Here is an 11,299-nt window from a genome sequence, read left to right as displayed (position 1 = left end):
CCAAAATATATTTCTTATATATATTTGGTCTTTGTCCACAGATCCTGGCTCAGAGCTCCCCAAACCCTTGGAATTCCCTAAGTGTTGAGATTAATGAAGGTGTCTTTTGTTATATTCACATAGATAACTTTTGAACTGCACTCAAGGGTGGGAACTGGTTGCCAGGAGATCCAACCATGTGATTAGAATGTTAGATCAGTCCTACTCCCTGACTTCCAAGGAGGGGTAAAGGTCTGGAGGATCAATCAGCCAATGGCCAAAGACAGTCCTGAGTATGCAATGAAGCCTCCATAAAATCCCAAAAGGATTGGGGTTGAGAGCTTCCAGGTTGGTGAACACGCGGAGAATGGCAAGAGTGATGTGCTTGGAGAGGGCACGGAAGCTCTGTGCCTTCTTCCCCATGTCTCGCCCTGTGTATCTCTTTATCTGGCTGTTGACTCATATCATTTGTCATATCCTTTAATAAACTGGTAAACAAAAGTGTTTCCTTGAGTTCTGTGAGCCACTCTAGCAAATTAAAGAACGTAAGAAGGAGGTCGTTGGAACCTCCAATCTGAAGTTGATTGGTCAGAAGCGCAGCTGATAACAGCCTGGGGCTTGTGACTGGCAACTGAAGTCAGGGGTGGGGGGTAGTCTTGTAGGTTTGAGCCCTTAACCTGTGAAGTGTAAGCTTGCTATCTCTGGGTAGATAGTGTCAGAATCGAGTTGAATTCTTGGACACCCTGTTGGTGCCTGAGAACTGTTTGGTGTTGTGGGGAAGAGGGACCCCCATGTTGAAACTGGGGCCAGGAACCCCCAAAGATCTGTGAACAGACTAAAAGCCATTGGATTGTATACATTAAGAAGACGAGGTGTATGGTGTGTGTATTATACCTCAATGAAACTTTTATTTAAGAAGAAGGAAAAAAAACAAGGGCTGAGGCCCCATGGGTGATCCTTCCCCTCCCTCTGCCTTGGCATGCTGGTGCCTTCACTTGATGGAGAAGCGTGGCCGTGCCTGGACATGCTCACAGCGGGTGTGCTTCATGGTCAGCCCATAGATGGGGGTTAGGTCTACTCTCACACCTGCTGGCACGCTGAACTCCAGCCGCTGCAGCAAGATGGCTAGGAAGAGGAAGATCTCCCACTTGGCCAGGACCTCTCCTATGCACCGGCGCTTGCCCATGCCAAAGAGCATCACCTTCTCACTCAAGGTCTTGTTGATGGCGGTGCCATCTGCAGTGAGGAATCGCTCTGGCCGGAATGCAAATGGATCCCCCCACACCTGTCTGCAAGAGGAACAGAGGAGTCAGGATTTCTGGGCTAGGGAGACCCTAGGAAGAAAAGCCTGAGCAAGACTTCTGTTGATAGCACAAGGGTTAGAATAGATCAAGAGTAATGAGAAGAGAGTGGAGAGAGGAACCGAGATATACTTTCAAACTTATTTCTTTTACAAAGCTGTCTCTAAAATGACCCTGTTAATGGTGCTTTATCATAGTGTTATTTTAAAGAAATAATGGTTCAACTATAAGAAATTAAAAGAAGGAAAACATGGGATGCCTGGTGGCTCAGCGGTTGGGTGTCTGCCTTTGGCTCGGGGCATGATCACAGGATCTGGGATCGAGTCCCACATCAGGCTCCCTGTGGGGAGCCTGCTTCTCCCTCTGCTTATGTCTCTGCCCCTTCTGTGTGTCTCTAATAAATAAATAAATAAATAAATAAATAAATAAATAAATCTTAAAAAAAAAAGAAGGAAAACATTATCTCCATCCTACTGAACACAAGGAGTATCAGCTGTACCTCCTGGTTTATGCTTTATTGTTTTGGAATAACTGTTGACAGCATCCCTTTTCCTCAGAAGTACCTCAATTTGGATGGTAAATTATATGGTCCCCCTACCTGTAGGCTAGAGTGGGATTTTCCAAAGAGAGGTCGGTAGACCATTGACATCACAATCACCTGAGATGTTCCACTTTACTTACCGAAGTGGAATCTTAGGGGATAGGCACCCTAACCTAACCAACCTCTGGTCATTTCCTATGTACACTAATGTTTGAGAAATATGGACCTCAATTTTGTTACTTAGAACACATTACATAGGGCACCTGCCTGCAGCTCAGGTCATGATCCCAGGGTCCTGAGATTGAGCCCGCATCAGCGAGGAGTCTGTTTCTCTCTCTACCTCTCCTTGCTTGTGATCTCTCTCTCTCATGCTTTGTCTCAAATAAATAAACAAAATCTTTTTTTTTTTTAAAAGAACATACTATATATATAGCCATTGAGACCCCATTCCTGTATTATACCCAGTTCCCAGGGGGACAAATAGCCTTCCTGACTGCTGAGCCTCATATATTTTTCAATGGGGGAGGTATACTCACTGGTCATGATTGACCTGCCACTGGTTTATGAAGACACAGCATTCCTTGGGGATGTAGAAGCCCTTTAAGGTTGTGTCCTTTGTTGTGCTGAGGAGGGAAGAGGGCTCTGTCAGGCTCAGGGCAGGAACACTGGGGTGTGTCTCTGGGATCTACTTGCTCCTTCTTCCACCCCAATAGCTTGTCCCCCACAGTCTCTATGTCCTACACTGGGAGGGACTATCAGGAGCACGGAAGGGGTGAAACTATCCTTCCTCTTCCTCAGCTTCTGTTCTTCAACTTCAGCAAGTGTTCACTAAACCTTTGTTTGTGTCCAGCTGTGCACTTGGCCATCCTCTGAAGCCAAGAAACTGGCAGTCTGGAGTATCCCTGGGTAGTTCCCAGCCTGACTGAGGAGTCAGACCTTCTACTCTGGGAATAAATAGACCAACATATGGGTAAGAGTAAATGTTCACTAAGTCTCTTGATGTTGTTAAAATCCCAGGACATAATCAAGGACAAATGGCTGAAAGTCCTACAATATATCAGAGAATGAAGCTGTGCCAGCTGGATGAGTCAAGAAAGCCTGATAGTGAAGGGGAAGTTTGTGTCAGGATTGACCTTGGGCAAGGGTAAGATTCAGGTGGTGGGAGAAGAGGTTAAAAGGCATTCCAGGCAGAAGGTCCAGCATAAGCAAAATTGGAGGTTGACCGCATCATGCTGGGGAGGTACAGCGAGGCCAGCCCGGGTGGATTGAGAGTACTTGCAGGAAAGGAATGTGAGCAGAGGTGAATGAGAGCTGAGATCAGCAGTGTGACTTTCTCCTGAAAGCTGGGTAGTTTGATCATGGTTGGATTGGTTGTCGGCAGCCAAGAGGCTGAGGGGAACTTGGTGACGTGGCCAGAAGTGAGAGGCCGAGGTCTGAGCCAGATCCAGGGCTGAGAAGATGGGAGGAAGAAACATGGTGAAGGCTACAAAGGTGGCAAGGCAGAAGAAGCAGGCCTTACCTGTGGGGGATGGTGAAGGGGATAAAGGAGGTGTGTCGGAAGATCTCCAGGATGAAGGCCTCCATTAAGGGCAGCTGGGGCCTGTCAGAGAGGCGAGGCTGCCGTGCCCTGCCAATCACCGTGTCTGCAGAACACAGAAGACCAAACCGGGCTTAGGGCTGCCCCGACTGCTTCATGGTATCTAAGTCCCCTATTACATAGTACTGTCTGTTATATATCTAAGGCCCAGTAACCACCCTACCCCCAGCATGTTCTAGGCAAGGGTGGGCACCAGTGTATGCCCAGGGCTTACACATGGTAGGCACACAACAGCTATATGTCATTGAACAAAGAACCTGGGGATCTCAAGCTTCTCTTAGCTTGTGCATCTCTACCGCATACCCAACTCCTTCTGGATCTTTCTCTGTATCTCAGGGTTTGCCACAAGGTACATAAGACTCCAGGAAATGGCCGTTGTGACAGTGTCAAATCCTAGGCAGCATGATGCAAGGTGAGGAAGGGGGAAGACAAGAACAAGAAACCAACATTTACTAAGCATCCAGCACTTACGTACCAAGCATTGCTTTCTCTGTCTCCTTCCAAGTACATCCTCCACCCCCCATGATTTTCCGGAGAGTAGAGACTGGGTCTCCTAGTTTTATAATTAGCTGCTAGAATTACATGAGAACCCCTTATTGTTCATGTGGGGAAACTGATGCCCAGAAACAGACAGGGACTTAGTTGAATTTCCACTGGGAATTGTTGGCATGACCTGGACTCAGAACCCTGAACATGGGCCAGATGTCTGTGTCCTGCACTATCTGGGGTATAGTTGGCAAATTATCTGATGGACTCAGGGGCTGGACAAGTCTGTGGTCGAACAACAGGCATGAATGGATGGAAGGGACGTGGGTCTGGTTCCTACCGGCCCCAAAAATGTCGTTGATAACGTTGACTATCTTCTCATGGGAGATGTGGCCATCACTACTCCTGGAGCTCTTCTCACTGTGCTTCAAGAGGGTGCCTGTGATGTCCTGGACACTGTGCTGTGGGGACACAAGCTTAGGGGCACCATGGCGCTTCCAGGTTGGACCTTGCCGTACCCTATATGGCACTGCCACCTGGATTCCAGGCAGTAGGTTGGGCTTACAGGAGGAACTGGTAGCAGCCTGGATACCTTCCCTCACAATAACCTCAGGGGCCCAATTTCAAAGGAAGAGCTTGTGGAGAGTACTGGCAGCCAAGTGCTACCTAGGTGTGGATAAGCCCCCGTCAGGGTTCGGGTTCCTGAAGAACAAAAGCCTTCTCATGGTAACATCCCCCCACATTGTGGAACTTTGCCAGGGCCCCATTCACAGCCAAATATCTCTGGGACTTTGAGCAACCCCAAGACGGAGGCAATTGGATGAGGAATCTGAGCCCCAAGAGGGAGAAAGATTGGTCCCAGATGTTCCAGAGTCTTCCTAGGCCTTGGCAGCACATCAGCCGTGTGTGTACCTCAAAGCTGGGTGAGAGGGGCCACACCCATGCTCTGCAGGGTACCCCCTCACCACCAGCACCTTGGGCTCACCTCATCAAAGTCTTGATAGTGTTCCTGGACAATTTTCTGCAGGGACTGCACGAACGTCTGGTTGAAGTTCTTGAATCTCTGCAGGGCTGAGTTGGGCATATATTGGAGAATGGAGAAGAAGTCCACCGGGTTCCCGGAGGAGGCGGTCTCCACAAAATCATTGGAGCTCATTAGGAGGGGGAGCATTTCCTCACTTCTCTGAGAGAAGTGGTGCCCAAAGCACATTGCACCAATGACATTGGCCACTGACAGCAGCACATGGTTGTAGGGATCAAAGCGCCCAACCTCTGCCATCTGCTCCTGCAGCCTGCTGAGAAGGGCCTCGGCCTCCTTGCTCACATGCTCTTCCAGGTAGCAAGAGCACGAGGAAGCCGGGTCGGAGGCAATGGAGAAGGTGTTGAGCGCGTTCTGAGCCAGGCGCCTGCGCGCAGCCCACACTGGTCCGGAGTCTGGGCTGAAGGACATGCTTTGACCCTCGGTCACCAGAGAGAAGCTGTAGAGGTCGGGCCGGCCCTTGAAATCATCCCCCTGGCGCACCAGGGCCTGCCGGATGGTGTCCAGGCTGCTGAGCACCAGCACGGGGGTGGAGCCGATGCGGATCTGCAGCACGTCCCCATAACGCTGGCTCAGCCTGGACAGCGCCAGGTGAGGGCTCTTGCCCAAGGTCAGCACGTTCCCGAGCAGGGGCCAGCCCCAGGGCCCCGGTGGACTCTTCAGGCCTTTGGGAAGCCGAGGCTGCCAGGCCTTGACCACCCAGAGTATCAAACAGAAGATGGTGGAGGCCAGGAGAAGCTCTGTGGCCATCTGGGACAATGCCATCTGTATCAACTACGGGGGAAGAAGAAGGAGGAGCCAAGCCAAGTGTCAAGTTGCAGCCAATCATTCATTCACTCACTCAGTCAATCCACACTGGCACCTGTTCAGTGCTTGGCTCCCCGCTGGACACCAGAAAGACTAAGATACATCCGCCCTGGGTCCTGTGTGCCCGGAGCTCATCGTTAGAGCATCACAGAATCTCAGGCCTGGAAAGGAGCCTCAAAATTCCTAACCTGAGGAATCACCTCCCCTGTGCCTCCCCTGTGCCATCACCTCAGTTTCCAATTCTGAGGCTGGAGTGGAGGCAACTGACACTTGAAAACAGGAAGCCCCCTTACCAGGCCCCAGCTCAAGGTCATGCTGGACATCATGCCAAGCAGTCCCTGTCCATACTGGCTTCCTGCCAATACCTCCTTCTACCCAGGGTACAGGGAGCTGCTCCCCCCCAGCAACACGGAGGGGGCCAACATCCCAGGCTGATGCAAATGACTGGTGATGCCCCTTGCCCGAGGCATTCTTTACTACACCCCAGGAGACACCTCCTCTGAGGATGAGTCCCCATCCCCTCATAATCTCAGAGCCTGAGGTTGGGCTGCAGCCAGAGCCTCGGCTGCCCTCGTCCAGGTGGGGATCCCTCCCCATTTCTCCATTTGAATCACTCCAAGGGCCCTTAAGATGGTCCAGTCCAAGCCGCTAATTTCAAAATGGAGAAACTGAGGTTTGGAGCTGGGCAGGGAGGCCTTGAATTCAGGCCTCCTACACCTAACCTCAGGTCCTTTCATTCCTCCAACTCCACTGTTCCCAGGATATATGGTAGAGTTTCCAGGGACTGGAAAATGAGCTCAAGAAACGTACCTGTAGAGGCAGGAGCTTGAGATCAGTAGGATTGTGGAGGCTGGTACAGAGCTTCTGGCCCCTGGGGGAGGAGGCCTTTTATAAATACCACCCTCTCTCAGATTGGCCCAGCCATCCTGGCCACCTGATATCAGTTACCAAATGAAGCTGGAAGGCTCAGCCCTTGGCCTTGGGCCATGTTCTCTTGGCTCCATCTACTACCCAGGGCAGGTCTTCAGGGAGAGATGCCATGTCGCTAGGGAGGAACATCCAGCTCTTCTCAGGATCCAGGATCAGCCTACTTATTTCTCTCAAGGGCAGGACAAGGTGCTGAAAACAAGTCTCCTGGGTTGTTCCAGGTTCCTTTCTCACTGCACCCATGAGGAGGGACCCTCCTCTGTCCAGGCGGATGTGCTCCTCTTGGGAAGCGTGCTCTGTAGCACCCCTCCAACACCCTGCACAACCAGGTAGGGAATGGGCATGTTCTGGCCATCTCTGAATTTCAGTCCAAGTCCTTAATCTAAAACAAGAGACAGGGACTCCTGGGTGGCTCAGCGGTTGAGCGTCTGCCTCCGGCTCGGGGCCTCATCCTGGGGTCCCTAGATTGAGCCCCACATCTGGCCTCTTGCGGGGAGCCTGCTTCTACCTCTCCCTGTGTCTCTGCCTCTGTGTGTGTGTGTGTGTGTGTCTCTCATGAATAAATACATACAATCTTTTTAAAAAAATAAATAAAAACAAGAGACAATAAGACCCTGCATTCTAAAGGGCAACTCCTTTGCCCTCCTCTATCCTTGTAAGAGATGATAAAAAACTTAAAATCAAGTGAAGAATATCCATGCTATGGGCTGTTCCTCATGGAAACGGGCTTAAATTCTTCAAAACAGTCAATATAATTTTTTTTTAAAAGGTCCTTTTCAACGGCAGCCCTGATGGCGCAGCAGTTTGGTGCCGCCTTTAGCCTTGGGTGTGATCCTGGAGACCTGGGATCGAGTCCCACATCGGGCTCCCTGCATGGAGCCTACTTCTCCCTCTCCCTCTGTCTGTGTCTCTGCCTCTCTCTGTGTGTCTATGAATAAATAAATAAAATCTTTAAAAAAATAAAATAAAAAATTTAAAAAAGGTCTTTTTCTAGGTTGAAGAGTGAAGAAACAAAACAACCAAATGCTATATGTACAATTTCATGGGACCCTGGACCTAAAAACTGTTTAAAGTTACAAAAGACATTTTTGGGACAATTGGGGGTACATAAGCATGGACAGGAGATTAGAAAATATTATGGAATTAATGTGAGGTTTCTTTTTTTTAAAGATTTTATTTATTTGAGAGCAAGCTCGCAAGGTCATAAGTGGGGGGAGGGGCGGAGGGAGAGGGAGAAGCAGACTCCTGCTGACTGTGGGGGGCAAGTGGGGGTGGAAGGCAGACTGGGCCTCCAGGTGCCCCTAATGTGAATTTTCTTAGTCATGAACATAGCACTGCAATTATGTGGGAGGATATTGTAGGAAATCCTAGGCGACTAAGGTTGAGCATTCAGGGGTGAGGTGCCACGATTTCTGCAACTTACTGCTAAATGATTCTATTTAGTGATGGAATTAGAGGGACGCTTGGGTGGCTTGGCAGGTGAGCACCTGCTTTCAGCTCAGGGCATGATCCTGGAGCCCCAGGTTCAAGTCCCACGTCGGGCTCCCTGCATGGAGCCTGCTTCTCCCTTGGCCTGAGTCTCTGCCTCTCTCTTTGTGTGTCTGTCATGAATAAATAAATAAGATCTTGAAGAAGAGGAAGAAGAAGAAGAAGAAGAAGAAGAAGAAGAAGAAGAAGAAGAAGAAGGCTGTCCCCTAGACCAGCACACTGTGTACCTGCTTGAAATGTATCCCTGGATTGGGGGGGGAGCAGCTGTGATGGTGGGGGCAGCAGAGGGCAGCCTGCATGACAGAGTGGGGTGCAATACGAGGATATGAGTCTCCCGAGAGCCAGGTAGGCATCCTGAAGGCGCTGGACTCAAGCTGCATGCATGGGGGCTCACTGCAGAGGAGACCCTAGAAGCCACAGGGTGGGGGTGAGCCGGGGGGGCAGGAGGTCAGCCAGAGTCCAGGAGCCACTTAGGAACTCTGTGATGTGCAGGACAGCGGGGACCCTAAGGCACTTGATGAAAAGCCCGCAGGGGAACACCTGCTCCATAAGGGCACCCTTCACCCAGGGAGAAGATACACAGCACCAGCCGGATAGAGATTGGTGTCTCCTCCAGCACCCTCCCCCTGCACCCATCCAGGTGGAGAGGCCTGCAAGGTGGGGGGCCGGGGGAGGAAGGAGCACAGAAACAGAGCAGACTTCTCCCCTCCCCGTGGGGTCTCGTCGGGTCCGCAGAAGGCTGAGAACACGCCCCAGACTGGATGTGAGGAGCAAATTTAGATTTAGACGGGACTGGGCTCTCTCATTCCTGAAAAGGAGAAAGCTGTGTGCTCAATCTGGGCCGCAGTCAGGGCCACGGCTGGGGAGTCTGGAGGAGCCGCCGAGCAGGTGTGAGGACCGCGGCTGAGAGAAAGGACGACAGTCTTCAGTCTGTGTCTCTACTAGGTTCCGCTCACGCAATAAAAAGATCAGGGTCTGAGCCGAGGCTGAGTTTTAGGGAACACCGCTCTCGGTCTGCCTGCGTCTCCCTCCCCACCTCCCTCCCTGCCTCCCTCCCTCCCTCACCCCGTCTCCCTCTCCCTCTCCCCCTCTCTGGCGCTCACTCCTTAATGAACTAAAGTCGTGCTTTATTCAATCTCCTTAGTTTTAGCCTGATGTCCTCTCCTGTTCCAGGATCCCATCGAGGAAGACACCACATTATACTGAGTGACCATGTGTCGTTAAGCTCCCCTTGGCTGTGACGTTTCTGACTATCTTTGTTTTTGATGACCTTGACAGTTTTCAGGAATACTGGCCTGGTATTCCACAGGAGGCCCAGTACTGGAAACTGTCTGCTTCTCTCAGGTTGAGGCTGGGGTTATGGGTTATTGGCAGGAGGACCATAGAAGTAAAGTGCCATCTTACTCACATCATGTCAAGGCTAGATATTGTCAGCCTGACTCAGGATGGTTGATGTTGGCCTTAATCAACCTGTTGAAGTAGTGTTTGTCAAGTTTCTTCGTGGTGAGTCATTCTTTCCACTCCTTACCATACTGATCTCCTTGGAAGAAGTCACTGTGAATGGCCCACACCTATGGAGAGGGGACTCCTGCTCCTCTTCCTTGAGGACGGAGTATCTACGTAAAGTATTTGAACTTCTACTTATCTTTTTATTTTTAATAAAAATCTTAAAACGTTTATTCAATGATAAGAACCATGCAGAAAAGCACAGCTGTCATGTACAACTTGAATTTTTACAGATTTAACAAAGCCATATAACCAGCCCTCAGATCAAGAGAAAGAACATGACCAGCACCCCAGAACCCCCTTGGGTAACCCCTAGTTACCCAAGGGTAACTACAACCCCAAGTTGTAATAGTGTACATTACTTGGGTCTGTTTTTGTTCTTTCTATAAATGAAATCATGCTGTGTGTACTCTTTTTTTGGTCATGGAATATTTTGTTAATTAACAGATTTTATTTTTTATTTATTACTTAAAAGATTGTATTTATTTGAGATAGAAAGAGAGAGGAAGAGCAGACCAGCAGGGGGAGAGGCAGAGGGGAGGGAGAAGCAGGCTCCCCGCTGAGCAGAGAGTCCAGAGCCTGGCTGCATCTAGGACCCTGGGATCATGACCTGAGCTGAAGGCAGATGCCTAACCGACTGAGCCACCAAGGGACCCCAAGATTTGATTTGATTTGATTTTTTTTTAAAATTTTTATTTATTTATGATAGTCACACACAGAGAGAGAGAGAGAGAGGCAGAGACACAGGCAGAGGGAGAAGCAGGCTCCATGCACCGGGAGCCTGATGTGGGATTCGATTCCGGGTCTCCAGGATCGCGCCCTGGGCCAAAGGCAGGCGCCAAACCGCTGCGCCACCCAGGGATCCCTTGATTTGATTTTTAAAAAATATTTTATTTATTTATTCATGAGAGAGAGAGAGAGAGAGAGAGGCAGAGACACAGGCGGAAGGAGAAGCAGGCTCCACGCAGGGAGCCCCATGTGGGACTTGATCCCTAGTCCCCAGATCACGCCCTGGGCTGAAGGCGGAGCGAAACCGCTGCGCCACCAGGGCTGCCCCAGATTTTATTTTTAACAATAGTCTTAGCTTTATAGAAAAATCAAGTGGAAAAAAGAAAAAGAAAAAGAAAAATTGAGTGGAAAGTACAGAAAACTGCGACATATTCCCTACACCCATGCACACTTTCATGGGGTTGATACTCACATTTGTATCACTTGATGCAACTGATGTATGAATATTGAAACATTAGTAATAACTAAAGTCTGCAGTTTACATTAAAGTACACACTAAATCAAAGTACACCCTATATTGTAGGGCTCTCTGAATTTTTTTAAATTTTATTTATTTTTTCATGAGAGACACACTGAGACAGGCAGAAACATTGGCAGAGGGAAAAGCAGGCTCCGCGCAGGGAGCCCGATGTGGGACTCGATCCCGGGACCACAGGATCACACCCTGGGTCAAAGGCAGGCACTTAACCGCCAAGTCACCGAGGCGATCCCAGGCTCTATAATTTGTTTTCACTTTCTTATGGGTCAACTATAAAAGATAAATTTAACATTTCAGCCACTTTTAAAAAAAATTTTTTTTTAATTTATTTATGATTGGCACACAGTGAGAGAGAGAGAGG

General features: G+C 49.6%; 1 protein-coding gene across 1 annotated transcript; it reads right to left on the bottom strand.

Annotated features, from left to right (window-relative positions):
* Nucleotides 1-863: 863 nt before the first annotated feature.
* On the bottom strand, nt 864-6,605 carry LOC140622856 (cytochrome P450 1A2-like). Its single transcript, XM_072808624.1, has 7 exons — nt 6,561-6,605; nt 4,890-5,717; nt 4,245-4,365; nt 3,722-3,811; nt 3,341-3,464; nt 2,358-2,444; nt 864-1,268 (listed from the first exon to the last, which is right to left on the bottom strand). Exons 2-7 carry the CDS (start codon nt 5,706-5,708, stop codon nt 971-973), a joined length of 1,539 nt encoding a protein of 512 aa, XP_072664725.1. The 5' UTR covers nt 5,709-5,717; nt 6,561-6,605; the 3' UTR covers nt 864-970.
* Between the last annotated feature and the right edge of the window lie 4,694 nt (nt 6,606-11,299).

This window comes from Canis lupus, chromosome 32 (genome assembly GCF_048164855.1).
Source record: "Canis lupus baileyi chromosome 32, mCanLup2.hap1, whole genome shotgun sequence".
Lineage (NCBI taxonomy): Eukaryota > Metazoa > Chordata > Mammalia > Carnivora > Canidae > Canis > Canis lupus.
Note: the sequence above shows the minus strand (reverse complement) of the source record. Positions and strands in the feature narration are given on the sequence as shown.